We start from the raw sequence: 15883 nt of genomic DNA, 5'->3' as shown, positions 1-15883 counted from the left end.
ATCAGCAAGCTAAGCTTTAGAATGGTGGAGTCTCAGAATAGAATAACCATTTGGAAAAGTAAAATCTTGACACCACAGATGGTTAAAACATATTTCATTCCATCAGTTTATATTTATAATTGATACTGAAAGCCTTCTTCTTCATAAACAGTGTAATAGCTTACACACTTTCCCTCAAATTACATTTCAAAATACATATTTTAATAAACTTAAGGATATATCATTGGCTAATCACTGCATCTTATACACAATTCCCCAACTGACTCACACATCACCAAGTGCTATTTGTGTCAAAATCATAGGGAGTTGTTCTATTAACCCAAAGGCCATACATCTGGCAGTTTGAATCTGTCAGTCTCTCAGTGGGAGAAAGAAGAACAAGATCCTCCTCTCATGGGATTTACATCTTCAGGAACCCAATAGAGAAGCAAATAGTTTTCACTCAACAGCAATGAAACAAGAAAGACTATTACTAAATGACTAGAAAGAGCAGAGTTAAATATATAAGCTTTAGTCTAATAGTCTAGTCGTTGTTGTTGTTATGTGTCATCGAGTCGTTTGCGACTCATAACGACCCTATGTACAACAGCCCTAAACCATGCTCTATTCCGTGCCAATAGCATTGCCTCTGACAGACCCATCCCGATTACCCCAGTCACTGAATCAATCCACCTCATAGAGGGTCTTCCCCTCCTGCACTGTACCTCTACTCTACCCAGCATGATGTCCCTCTCTCTCCTTACAACATCTGTCCTGTCTCTCTTCACAACATGTCCAAAGTATGTCAGGCGAAGCCCCAGAATCCTTGCCTCCAAGGAGCAGCCTGGTTTAACCCTCTCTAGGATGAATCTGTTTGTTTTCTTGGCAGTCCATGGTACATTCAATACTCTTCTCCAGCACCACAGCTCAAAGGCATCAATTGTCCTTCTGTCCTCCCTAGTCATATTTATGACATAAATACCTAGACCAAATTTTTCTTTAGTTAAAATGTATACACTTTATATATATTTATATAATTTATACACTTTATACTTAATTTTAAAAGAATTAAAGTTTTCAAACAAATTATGCACATAGGTGCTAATTTCTATTCATATTCACTAACATTCACATCATTAAGGACATTATGTAAATGTGTTGACTGGATTGAGGTTTTCATATGAAACTCTAGGCTTAATAGTCAAGCTCTTCATTTCTTGTTATGATCCCAAAACCTACCTAGTGTCATCTGAATTTATAGTGATGCTTTCAAAGATAATAGTACTACCCCATAAGGTTTTTAAGATTGTAAATCTTTGTGGGGAAAAATAATCCCTCATCTTTCTTCCCCAGAACAGCTTAAACTACCAGACTTTTCAGTTACATCTGATGCTTTAACTGCAGCACCACTAGATATTATCTTGTTGTAGAAATAAAAAACAAACAAAAAAAACCCCCATCACTCTAGAGACAATTTTAACCTATGGTTACTCTCTATTGGGTTTCAGACTGTAAAACTTTTTCCTCATTGTAACTGAATTAGAAACGCTTCAGATGACTTCACAGCAACTTTTAAGAGGCTATAAATTGCAAGGGAGAAGAGTGCTCATCTTTTTCCCAGAAAGCAGCTGGTGAATTTTAATAAGGAAAATAAGATTTTTAGCAACACAATTCCTTATGGACTAATTCCACCTTGTTGTTGCTGTTGTGTCTCATAGAGTCAGAACTGACATATAACTGACCCTCCAGTGAGTTTTCAGAGGCAGTTAATCACACAGAGGAAGATCTCCCATCCTTCTCCCTTGGAGCAGCTGATGGCCTCAAACTGCAAGCCTTCAGGATTACAGCACAGATTCTTGCCACTAGGCCACCAGAACAAATAAAAACTGCTACTGTTAAATAGATACTGACTTATGACCACCCTCTGTTGGGTTTTCAAAACTATAATCTTAAAGGGAATGGATTCTCTTAACTTTCTCTCTCCAAATAGCTAATGTATTTAAATTATTATGATTATTAATTTTCATTTTAGTGAGTTGAAAATTTTATAATTTTTTGCTATTTATGAACTTTGTCATTAATAGAAATTCTTAGATTTTTTTGTTATGTTATGCAACTTGCCTAGAAAAATCTATTCTTTTAGTCATACATTCTTTAGTACTTTATATTTTTTGCTATTTAACCACAGATTTTTTTTAAAAAAAACTCTCAAGTTAAATTTGTAACTAAAGAATAGAAGCAAAAAGAGTGTGTCTTGTTTCAGAATGACTTTCCCGCATCATATTATAAATCTTGACAATCATCGGAAAAGAAGGAAAATGAGTAACTAATTTAACTATGGAAATTACTGGTTTAAAGATCAAAATTATCTGTCACAGAACATAGTTAAATAGTTTTCAGTAATGGCCTGCTGGGGAAATGAACGCTTAAACAGCTATGAAATTATCCTGATTGTCTCAATGCTTACAAAATTAGAAATTTCATTTTTCAGCTTTGTGAATTTAGGTAAGTCAATAGTTACAGAAAGGCTTCAGGCATTTTGTTCATTGGGTCGCTATGAATAGTGTTCGACTCAAAGGCAATCAATAACAACAATAACATACACCTTTTCATTTCAATTATCAATTTAAGTATACTTCTTAGAGAAAAATGCAATTTTTCTGAGTGTGTCATTAAAAGCTTGTTTAACTTGCTTGTTCCTCAAGGTATATATAAAAGGGTTCAACATTGGTGATATCGATGAAATGAGCACTGACACACCTTTGTTAATCTCTACCTCTTCTTTTGCAGGTTTGAGATAGATAAAAATGCAACTGCTGTAGGTAATGGAAACTACAATCATGTGGGAAGAGCAGGTGGAAAATGCTTTTTTCCTTTGTTGAACAGAAGGAAATTTTAGAATTGTCTTTATGATGTATATGTAAGAGAGAACTACACATGCAAGAGTGATGACAAATGTCAGTACAGCACAGACAATTATCATCTGCTCAATTAACCCTGTATCTGAGCATGAGATTTTCAGCATCGGGGGTACATCACAGCCAAAATGATCAATGACATTGGAGTCACAGAACTCAAGATTAAAAACCAAGATAAGCAGTGAGAGAATCATTATAAATGCTGTCATCCAACAGCATATAACCATTGTTTTACATACTTTGCTGCTCATAATTGTCATATAATGTAAAGGTTTGCAAATGGCCACGTAGCGATCATAAGACATGGTGGCCAAAAGCAAAAATTCAGCTACTCCAAAGAGATCTAGGAAAAACAGTTGAATGGCACATGCATTATAGGTAATTGTTCTGTCTCCGGATGATAAACTGTGCATAAACCTTGGAATGCAGGCACTTGTAAATGATATTTCTAGGAAAGAGAAATTCTGGAGAAAAAAGTACATGGGTGTTTTAAGGTGAGGATCCACCAAAGTGAGAGTAATGATGATCAGATTTCCAGTTACACTCAACAAGTAGGTGATAAGAAGAAAAACAAAAAGCAAAATCTTTAGCTGAGGATCTTCTGTGAGTCCCAGAAGAATGAATGTTGTTACTACTGTGTGGTTTCTCATTGTTGAACTTTAAGTTTCAGCCAAACCTGTGTGTAAATGTCAGAGAGCATTAACTACAGAATTCAGTAACAACAGTCAGGTAGTAACGAATACTTTTCCCATTCACCTAATCTAACACAATGTCTCTTATTTTCTCACCCTAGGAATGTATTTTATATTTTTTAGTGAGTTTAACTCCCCAGTTTATTTATATAAAGTGGAAAAACATCATTTTAAAATTTTTATTGGAAAGTGAGTTCATAGTTAGTTTCACACACATTTTATTTCATGATATTGATTATACTCCCCACCACGGGCCATTATCTGTACCACTTCCTGTTTCCCATCTCCATTCTTCCTTTTCTTTCTAAGCCTTCCTGCTTTCCACTCTTTGTATTCAGGTGGCCAACAAACAGACTTCTGCCTAAACTTACCCATTGGTGAGAAACAAACAAAAACCACACACAATATATTATCCTTTCCCAGAGCTAATAACAAGGTTTAAACAACAAAATACAATTGAAAAACAGTAGCTAATAAGGGTGATGAGACCCTAACAGGATTATAAAAGGGCACAATTACTGTAGAAAACATTTTTTTAAGAAGTTAAAAATATAAATACTAACTACTAAATACCAAACTCTAGTGATTGTGTTACTAGGCATAGAAGGTCCATGCCGTGAATAGAAATATGCATGTTCATTTTCATCATCACAAAACTATTCCTTATAGAAACAAAAAGATGGAAATTCAAATGGCTAAATAAATTGTGGTGCCCATAACAATGGAAGACTATTTTAAAGAATAATAAATTGTTTTCAAAATATCTCAAATGTTTCTCCTAATGTACTCAGAATGAACCTGGAGGTCATTATGCTGAATATAACTAGTCAATTACAAAGAAAACTCAAATATTGCCTGAGACCACTAATAAAAAGTCAAGAAAAGGGATTTTTTTCCTAACTCAAAAATATAATTTTTTTTTTTGCAGTTACCAAGAGTTGGAAGAAAAAAAGCAAGGTAAATCATGGACACATGTTATTTTTCAATCACATAATTTCATTTATTTAATCATATTAAACTTGCCTTTATAATTTTGTAACAAATTAATATTTTAATGTCTCCTTACATTTTATGCAATTTGACAGATAAATATGATAATTTATAATTTCACATGTCTCCTGTAAGCTTTAGTATCTGTGTCTTACATTCAGTCCTTGGATTTCACTGTGTAGTAAACCTGCTGAATTTGAGGCATTATTTTATCACATTGTTAAATTGTGTGAAATACGATGAATATTTGTTGAAGAATATATAAAGCATATTTTCATGCTCTCAGTAAACTTAAGAAAACCCCTCAGATTCTTTTGTTTTTTGTCTGAATTGACTCTCAGCTGACTGTCCATTGGATTTTAATGGAAAGGGAAAATGGCCATCTTTATTCCAAGGATCGCTGATGATTTCAAATCCTCAAAGAGATGTAGGTTTGGGATAGCTATGCAAATCCCTCTGGAGTGCACCATCAGAACTCTCTAAACTTAGTCCATACTAATACATTTTATGCAAGATATTTAGCAGCGTCCAGAAAAAAAGGACAAGGTTAAATTGCCAGATATGCTCACCAGAAAAGTGCATACCATACCTACATCTCCTCACCTTCAGGTTTACATTCTTTGCATCCATTTATGTGTTTTGAATTCCATTTCATTTTCTACTTGATAAATCTTTCAAAGCTTCTCCATCATGTATTTTCTTATTATTTAATTCAATATATAATCAAGGGTAAGCAGTTGTTAATTCTCTTTCTGCATTCCATGCAGTGTTCTAAGTATATATATTACATATATAACTGACAAAATCCTATGATGTAGGGATGCCTATTATTAGTTTTTGCAAGTGATAAAAATGAAGCACAGAAAGGTAGAGCAACTGTCCACTATTTTCTAGAAAACATTGAAACTGTATATAGATTATTGGTCCACTTTTCCTGTCTAGCTGAATAAAGATAGTGTTTCTATTAGTATTCCAAACCTTAAAGGTAAATTACTATAGAGTATATTGTCAAACAGCACATTCGAAGAGCAAAGGGTACAGTAAGTGTGGTAAAATACAATTCTGGGAAATGAGACTATTAAAGATAAAAATTAAATGTGCATCAGGAAGACCCTCAATATGAGGGATTGACATGGAGACTATTCAAAAGGGGTCACGTAAGTCAGAGATGATGAGGATGGTACAGGAAAGGACAGAGTTCAGATTTATAGTTCAAAGGGTCACTCACTATAAGTTGTACTGAACTTTACAGAACCTAACAGCCTACATGCGTACAATTTCCATATAGTAACTTCATTTCATATTTAATAATAGATGATGGACATTAAAATGTGCCCAATTATAACTGACTGATTTTTGTCTTATTATTAATCTCTTATGGTTGTTGTTGTTGTTAGCTGCCTTTAAGTTAGTCCAAATTCGTGACAGTCCTATGAATGACAAAGAAACTACTCCCAAAGGGTTTTCTTGGCTAGATTCATTATGGGAACATCATCAAGTGTTCTCTTTCACAAGCTTTTGGGTGGGCTAAACCCACCAAAACTCAGGCTAGCAGTTTATTTCAAAAGGCAAATACTACCAAGGTTCCTAGCCATCTCTTTAAAGACTATATCTATCTATACATCTGTATCTTTGTCTATGTCTATGTCTATGTCTATGTCTATGTCTATGTCTATGTCTATGTCTGTCTATGTCTATGTCTATGTCTATATATCTATATATCTATCTATATATCTCTATCTCTGTCTCTGTCTCTATCTCTATCTCTATCTCTGTGTCTATCTATCTATCATCTATCTATCTATCTATCTATCTATCTATCTATCTATCTATCATCTATCTCACACACACTCCTACTTCAGGGCCTTTGCACTGACTATTTAATTTAACCTGGGCTCCTCCACTTCCCTAGGACTCAACCCTCATCTCAATCAGGTCTTTAATCAAAAATAAGGAAACCATCTTGGCACTTACCCTCAACTTCACTAGTGTGTATCACCTTCTGACCCATGCTGGGACTTCCTTCCCTCTCTAGTGTCAGCTTTCTCTATGAGAGTGTCAGCCCCTTGTAGGTCAAGATGGTTATATCTTTACTTGTTAATAGATTTTTATTTTTAGTGTAACTTTACAAATCATACTGTTTTTTTGCATTCATTCATAGACATTTTATTTTGTAATTTTTAAGGAAGGAAAAATGGTGCCCACTCTCTACTACACACTGAGAAATTTCTTTTCTGTTTTCCTCTTTGTCAGACTTTCAGAGTGTCACCTTGAAGTTCTATGAGTGTTTAATCCAGTTTTATGTTGCTTCAAAATTACTTTTCATTACAAATACTCAGTACATTGCCTGTATCTGAATCAAGACTTACATAAATATTATATGTTTAATAATGTCTTCAAATTCATGAAGATACTATTGTTTTCTAAAATTAACTTAAAATATAATTTCATTTTTTAATATCAGAAATGAATAATAAAATATAAATTAATATTTCAGCCTATGTCATTATAGGTATATTTGTCGTTTTTTTCTTTTTTTCACACATACATGTTTGTGAAGGGTTTTTCCCTGTGAATCTTTCTTGAAACTAGTTCTTAATAACTTGGAGAGCCATTGTTCTAGAGGAAATTATACCTCATAAATGCCAATTGTGTGTTTTTAAAAAAATTGCACATTGTATAAGTCATATATAAATTATTTAAATGTAGCAGTTTGATTCATAAGAGCAATATGAGACTCACTACTCATTCCTCTTCTTTTACCAGTATAAGTTATATATGGTAAAACTAACTGAAGTAATAAGCACTTTTATACTTACCCATTCAGCAGTATTTTATGGCTTCTGTTGACAGTTTATTTTTAGATGTTCAAAACAAGATGCAGGTTGAATAGTAAAGTGCCAATGAACCCATTTAAGTGTTGCTCTCTCAAGAAGTCACACACAACTAGGAACAACTCTGGAAATATCCATTAAAGCACTTGTTCTGCAAAGATGGAAAAACTCAGTTCAGATATATGACATATATTATTGCTTTTATGCTAGCAAAAATAAAGGTATGCTGGTATGAGTCATCAGATTGTTATGAAAGGTTGATCTTAACGTATTGGTCAGAAAAACCTATTTGGCACTAATGTTAAAGCTTGTTTCTTTATATAGTACATCTTTAACAGCAGACAATGGAATATTTCATGATCTATGGTTGAAAATCACTAGGACTCCAACATAATTAGTTTTGGCAGTCACCTTAAATAAGCAATAAAGGGACAGTGCCATTAGGGACAAGCAAAAGTAATCTTATACTGTAATAACACTGGGCAATGTAATAAGATAGATTCACTTTTCCTATAATGCCCAAGAGTCTGTAATTTATGTAAAACTTTTTTTTCTACTTACTTTTAAAAGAAGTAACTTAATGAAATTTAAAATAACAAAAAATATTGTGTATAAAAATTAAAACTATGTATTATTTTGTGAAAATAATGTCAGAGATAATCCTTTCCAGCCGTAATTAAAATCTAATTTGCATGCAATGAACTAAAACTGTCTTTAATGTAGCCATTAAAATCATTGAAATAAAAATCCTAATGTGATATTTCAATGTACTGAACTTTGTAACACTCATGAATTTATAGAGAGGGAAACAATAAAAAACTTTGTCCATTTTAGTGTGATACATTGAATAGTTTAAAATCAGAAATGATCAGAAAAATGTAACCCTTTTTTCATACCTATTCAATCTGTATTCAGAGCAAATAATTCAAGAAGTAAAACTACTTTGAAGACGGATATGACATCAGAATTGGAGGAGTCTCATCAAATCTTGCTTTATGCAGATGAAACCACTTTATTTGCTGAAAATGAAGAGAACTTGAAACACTTGCTTGAGGAAATTATAGACAATGACCTTCAATGGAAATGTAGCTCATTATCAAGAAAGCAAAAATCCCCATTATTATATCAGTAGGCATCATCATAATAGATGGAAAAATATTAGAGTTGCCAATTATTTAATTTTACTTCACAACCAAAACCTATAGTAACAACCACCCAGAAATAAAAGAGACATTGTATTAGAAAAACCTGCTGCCAAGGACCTCTCCAAAGTGTGATAGAACAATGTCAGTTTAAAAACTCAGGTGCACCTTATACAAATCAAAGTCTTTTTCATTACTCCCCAATTATCTGAAAGTTGGTCAATGAATAAGGATGGCAGAAAAAAAAAAGAATCAATGCCTTTGAATTCTGGCATTGGAGAAGAATATTTAATATCCTATGAATTATTAAAAGAACAAGCAAATCTATCTGGGAACTAGTTTAGCCGAGGTGATCCTTATAGGCAAGGATGATGAAACCACATCTTACATTCTTTCAGCATGTCGTCATGAAGGATCAGTCTTTGGAAGAAAGCGCCATGTTAGGAAAAGTTAGAAAGAGAAGAAGACTCCAACAAGATAGATTGACACATGATGGTAACAACGTAATCGAGTATCTCAGAGGTACTAAGGATGACACAGGTTAGGGAAATGAAATGTTCAGTTCCACAGTTCATGAAGGCTAAAATGAATTGTAGCCAATTCAATGGCAGTTAACAACAAATGGTAAAAATATGAATGAAAATACGAACAATACAGGAGGCATCAAAAGAAGATGGAAGTAATATACATTCTGATTTACTGGTCTAAAGAGAATTTGTTGACATTGAAACATTTCAGGAAGTGGTACATAATCATGAACCAATGGTACTGAGGCAAGAAGTCCAAGTTGCCCTGAAAGCATAGGCCAAAAATAAGAGGCCAAATGAAAATTATTTACTAGAAAGACTGATTTTGTTTCTCATTTTAGGATCATTGCTTATCTCTGATTCACAAAAACTACATAGTTAAACTAGTCTTTTGGTTAATATTGTTTGTCAACACATTCATAATCCAAAGTGTGTGAGATGAACTTAACCATCTTTGCCTCCAAGGAGTATACTGGCTCCAATTTCTCCAACATATATATCTGTTTGTTTTTCTGGCAGTGTGTGAGACATTCAGAACTCTTCTCCAACACCACAACTGAAAGGCATCAATTCTTCTTCTGTAATCATTATTCATTGGCCAGTTCCAGATGCATGCGAAGTGACTGAAAAGATCATAGACTAAATCAGATGCACCTTAGTCTTGACATTATCATTGCTTCTCATTAATTTGGAGACTTCTCTGACAGCAGACTTTTCCAGTGCAATAGATCTCCTGATCACCTGGCTGATAAATACCAAAGATATTTATTGTGGATCCAAATAAGATGAAATTGTTGAATTAAAGGAATGGTCTGGAATACAGGAAGATGTTCTTGGGTTCAGCTGATGCCCATATGTATGTAGACATGCACGGCTGGAAAGAAGTTAACCAGAACCTAACATAAGGAAGAGATACTGATTTATATTGTGAGTTAGTGTTGATTATTGCAACTTAATGGCTTGCTCTGAACTATATTTTGCTTATGAATCTGGATAATCAAAGTTTTGAAACAGAAAATTTTTCAGAGAAAGTATTGCTTTCTCAGAGTATTGGTTTAATAACCAGTTTATGATTTTCCCATTTTCTATTTAAAATGGAAAGACTAAACATGAGGCATGAGGTAGCTGTCTTACTTACTTTAATGAATATTAAGTAATGAATAAATGAATTTAATGAAATTTAGATGTGAATGTTAATGGTTAGAAAACCCAGTGAGCTGGTTTATCATCGTTATTTGTTCTCTTTCAGAAGCATCGAAAATGATTGGAAATTTCATGACTTGGAACAGGTGCACCTTAGTATTTAAATAAATACTGCTGATCTTTAGCACGTTGGAGTTTGACAATAGATTTTGCCCAAGCAACACATAATTGGATTTCTTGACTGCTGTTACCATGGATATTGATTGTGAATGAAGTTAAATGAAATAAATTGACAAATTCACTCTTTTCTCTGTATATCATGATGTTTTATATTAGTTCAACATGAGGATTTTTATTTTCTTCATTTTGATATGCAATTCATAGTGCATGCTCAAGTCTTAGATCTTCTGCAAGGAAAAAACTGGAAATTGTTAAAAATAAAACTATAAAAAAAAATAAAACTATAAAAGTATAAAGGTTGATATCCTAGGTTTATTGGTGCTGGTCATTCTGAATCAGATATTCATATGATCTATCATGCTTAGAGTGACAAAATGAAAAGAATGGTGTTATATTCATTGTAAAAAATGAATATTTCAAGATCATCACTGAGTGCTATGAGTTATACGAGTCTACCCATATGCATACAAGAAATATCTTTTAATACAATTATTATTCAAATATTGACACCAATAACTAAAACCAAAGTTGAAGGAACAGAGTACTTCCAACAACTTTTGCTCAGGTGGACTTGTATGTAAACCAAAAATCTGTTGTTTGGAAAGAGCAAAGGAAGGCTGTGTGGGTTAAAACCAATAAAGGTATGTGTCTGGTCTGTATACTTTCTCCATACATATTCAATCTATTTGTTGAGAAAATAATTCAAGAAACTGGACTTAGTGTAGAAGAATGTGGCTCTGTAAGTCATAACAAATTATGGGAATCCCTTGGTACTAGTAGTCAAGAAATCAAAAGACATCTTCTCAACAGACACTTCAATGTGCTATAGAACGCCAGTTTAAAGATCAAGTTGCACCTGATTCAAGCCATGATCTTCTGAACTACTTCCCATGCATCTGAAAGTTGAATAATACGTATAAATGACTGAAGGAGACTCAATGTCTTTGATTCTGTGTGTAGAAGAATACAGACTGTCCCACGGACTCTCAAATGGACAAACAGGTCATGGAGAAAGCACAACAAGGGTCCTCATATACTTTGGGGATGTTATTCAAAGGGACTGTTAGTGAATGCAAGGGGATCTCTCTATAGTTGAAAAGATTGAAATTAAAATAGTCCCTATAGTTCTCAGCTGAATTAAACTCAGGTTTCTATAGTTCTCAGCTAAGTTAAACTCAGGAATTTTTCCATTGTCTCGAGTAAAGCCCCACACCCAGGTATCCAGGGCAACAGTATTTCAAGAATGGCTAGCAGAAAGGCAGAGCAAACAAGCAAAGATTGTTTCTCAACTGATAACCCATGTGCCTTTGTTTCCCGACTGATAACCAATGTATCTTGTGCTTTTCCCCTGCCCTGGAGTTTGAACTCATTGTATACTTAAGAATTTGTGACACCACCCTATAGTTAAAGATCTATCTAACTGCTACATGTGCTACGTGACTGCCGCAAGTGCTACGTGCAAAAATGCTGTGTAAACCCTGAGCAAACACTGAGCCAATGAATTCAAACTGTGCTTTCATCACCCAATGAGAAGCTGATACTCAGTTGTATCCCCCTAAAGTGTATAAAAAAACCCAACTTTGTCTGCTCGCGGTCGGCTGTCTGTCTCCTGCGAGAGATAAGAGTCAGCCCGGAGCTCTGCAATAAACCTCTTATCTCTTGCTGTTGCATCAAGCCGGTGTCTTGGAGTCTTGGGTCTTCGCCGTCCACTCGGGACAGAACAGGACCAGTGGTTCGGGGGTCCTTCATAGTCACACACCAATAAGGCAGATGGATTACAGTACCCAAAATACTTTATTAAAGATCTGGGACAGCAAAGAGAATCCTCTGAACAACTGCCAGCCCTTTTATTTTTACAATAATGATCTTACATATTATTTGTCCTTATGAGACTGAGTTAGTCAGAGTCACTCAGCATAATGCTCTCTAGTCTCTTCCAAGTTATGTATTTTTTTAAGTCAATGCTCCTGAGTGCTGCATAGTATTCCATTGTGTGAATGTACCAAAATTTTCAAGCCATTCAGTTGTGTTGGAAATTGGGGTGAGGGGAGAAAATAGAAAAGATCTGGGAGAAAAGACAGGGTAATGATGGGCAAGTTCCAATGGAGATTTATTTTATAAAACTTAATGTATGAGAATGATTGTATTAAACGCAATATGAAGAATAGTGTGAAGCACAATGCATACATACTTTGTAAGCAAGTAAAAAAAAAAAAAAAAGAAACCCCCCCAAAAAAGCCCCAAAATTGCTAGCACATTTAGGGTGGTTAATATCTATTGCTTTACATAGTTAACATATTACTATCTCTATTTCAAAGCTACAGTATTTTTTACATTCAAAAGAACAATCTACATACAGTTAATAGTAGACAACTTATGATATAGTTTACAGGTGACTGAGAAAAACAGTTTCAAAAAGTAAGTGCTAATATGATAAATATTTCCCTTCCTAGTAAACAGACAGCTCAAGGTACAGTGCACATATTACTGAAAAATACAACTATAAGATTCTTGCATAGTTTCCAATTAACACACAACGTAGAGGATAGTTTGCATATGCTTGAGAAAAGACAAATAGAATTTAATGAAAGATGCATTTCCGCTTCAGGTAAACAGACATTTTAAAGTACTCAAAACAGAAGTTACAACAAGATCTGAGGATCAAACTTTAATTCGATGGTTTGACTAGTTCTGCAGGCTAGAGGGCTTAGTTTCACCACTATGCTGTTCTGTAAAGTCAGAACCGACCCAGAGCTGACCCTCCTGCAGGTTTTCAAAAGCAATTAATTGCACAGGTGGAGATTGTCTGTTTCTCCCATGTGCAGCTGGTGGTTTCAAACCACATGCTTTCAGGATTGCAGCACAGCTTCTTACCATTAGGCCACCAAAGCTCCTTTACAAGTATGTTGTTTTTGTTGCTGTTATGTGCCATTGTCGCCTACAGTAGTGACCCTATGCACAACAGCCCCAAATCCTGCTGTATCCTGTGGCAATTTCATTTTCTCTCACACACCTATTCCCATTACCCCAGTCACTGAATCAATCCATCTCTTCAAGGATCTTCCTCTATTGCATTATCCCTCCACCCTCCCAACCATGACGTCCCTCTCCAAGGACTGGTCCCTCCTTGCAACATGTCCAAGGAATGTCAGACAAACCTTCAGAATCCTTGCCTCCAAGGAGCAGCCTGGTCTCACTTTCTCTAGGACGAACTTGTTTGTTCTCCTTGTAGTCCATTTTATATTCAATATTCTTCTCCTATATGTTTTAATACCATAATTCTGAATTTGTTAGTATCACTTGATCAGGACCAGTCCTTAGAAAAGGCATCATGATTGGAAAATTGGACGATTATGCAATCTAGTTGTACTAGTAATAACTGATGACTAGAATACAAAAGTTGGAAACAAAGAAGGGCTGGCAGTTGGAAAATATGAAGCTAGTGATAGAGATTAAACTGGAGATCAAATGATTAAATTTTGTATAATCAAGAATTTTTTAATTGCAAAATACCTTTTAAAAACAGATATATGGATCTGATGGAAAATAGAGTAAAAATTTAAATCTTAAAAAACAAGCTCATGCAGGAATTAGATTGACTACATCTATGGAAAGAGTCTATGTGAGGAGCTCAATATCAGCAGTTAATATAAGACCAACGGTTAACTGTGGAACAGATCATCAACTACTCATGTAAAAGTAAAAGATTCTTGACTATTTTCTGAAGACCTCTGGAATATCTCAAAGACAGTTTAAGATCAAAAAATAGTCTTGTAAATGATTTGGGGCAGGCAAAATGTCAAACATTGTGAGAAGATTGGGACATTAGCTTGAACTGGATACAGATTGCTAAGAAAAATAATACTAAGGTACCCATTTACCCAAATTTACAACATTGTTGTTATGCACCCTTGAGTTGACTGTAACTTATAATGAACTATGCATGATAGATCTGAACACTGCCCTATCCTGAACAAGTCTCACCGTACTAAACTTTGACAAAAAGTACAATTTCAAGGCCAGTTAAATTCTGTGTTAGTCTTCTTTTCACTTCACATACCCATCCATTCTAGAGAAGAGCCTTGTTATTCACATACAACTTTTAGCAGTTGAAACAATAGCAACAAAAGAAGACTTAAACCAGAGGCTATTTCATTGTATTACAACCACAAACACCTGCTGCAATAAGAAAAGCAATTGTCATCTGACTCTCACCTACTTACTGAATTAAGGAAAGAATCTTCCTGAGTTGCATCTTTTATTTCACCTCCTTCCTGTGTCTGTAACATTCTGTGTAGTACTATTATTCACAAATGACTTTGTATTCATATTGTCACCTCAAGTTGGTTCCAATTTAATCCTACTTTAGACACAATGAAAAGTAAAACTGTATTAGGGCTGTGCCGTCCTCACAGTCACTTCTTTGCTTGAACCTATTAATGCAAAAATATATAAGTATTTCATTGTGAGTTAATAAGACCAGTTGATAATTAATTCTTAATGCCTACATCATCATTGGAGAGCCAAAGAATACTGTTGAATATATTTTTCCTTTAATAGATTTTCTATTAGTACAATGGGATCTGGAAAGTAGGACTTTTTTATTTGAATAACAGTCAGCTGGGAGTTGGGAACTTCTTGTTTAAAACAAATGGTTGGTGGGATTTTGTGATTAACAGTTGGGCCCAAGGACCACAGGTGTAAAGCCTGTTTTTCTATTAGAAGTACAAACTAAGTTATCAGTTTGTTGTATTGGGGGAATACTTTGTTATAATTGGTATAGCATTTGCCTGTCAGTTTGCAATACTGAAGTAACTGTGGGTTTCTGTGATACTTAGCTATGCCACTGGTGTGTCAAATACTACAAGGGTTACCAATGGTGAACCGGATTTAGTAGAGCTTACAGAAAAGACAGACTAGGAAGCAGGAATTGGCTATCCATGTCTTACATAAAAGGCCCCTGAGAATCCTTTGAACAGTAGAGGAACACAGATAGTTATAGTATTAGACATAGAGCCGAGACTAAAAGTCAGTTAAAATAAGGAGAAACAATAGTAAACACCCTTTAAATGTGCAACAATGAATGAATGAAAATCTCAATTCTCTGTATATGTTAATTAAAATCACAATAAAATAAAATTTTATTTAAAAATGATTGGAACATAAAATGTATGAAGGTTGAATGTTGAAAAACTAGAAACAGTGAAAAATGAGATGGAATTTATGAACATTTTAGGCATTAGTTAAATGAGATGGACTAGGTTTCGTCCCTTTCAACCAGATGGTCTACTATACTCGGAATGAAAAGAATGGTGTTGCATTCATAGTCAAGAAGACACTTTCAAATTCTATCCTGGAGTACAATGTCATGAGTAATAGGATATTATCCACATGCATACAAGGAAGATCTAGAAATATAAAAATTACTCAAATATACAGTCCTACATCTAGAGCCAAAAAGGAAAAAAATTAACATTT

The 15883-nt window shown here is 34.3% G+C and overlaps 1 protein-coding gene across 1 annotated transcript; it reads right to left on the bottom strand.

Moving 5' to 3' along the window:
• Positions 1-2605: 2605 nt before the first annotated feature.
• LOC102865224 (olfactory receptor 6C68-like) lies at positions 2606-3547 on the bottom strand. Its single transcript, XM_006884009.1, has one exon. It carries the CDS (start codon positions 3545-3547, stop codon positions 2606-2608), a length of 942 nt encoding a protein of 313 aa, XP_006884071.1.
• Positions 3548-15883: the final 12336 nt, after the last annotated feature.

Source organism: Elephantulus edwardii, unplaced genomic scaffold (assembly GCF_000299155.1).
Source record: "Elephantulus edwardii isolate Elephantulus edwardi_28Jun2011 unplaced genomic scaffold, EleEdw1.0 scaffold00030, whole genome shotgun sequence".
Classification (NCBI taxonomy): Eukaryota; Metazoa; Chordata; class Mammalia; order Macroscelidea; family Macroscelididae; genus Elephantulus; species Elephantulus edwardii.
The sequence above is the reverse complement of the archived record's forward strand: the minus strand, read 5'-3'. Positions and strand labels throughout refer to the sequence as shown.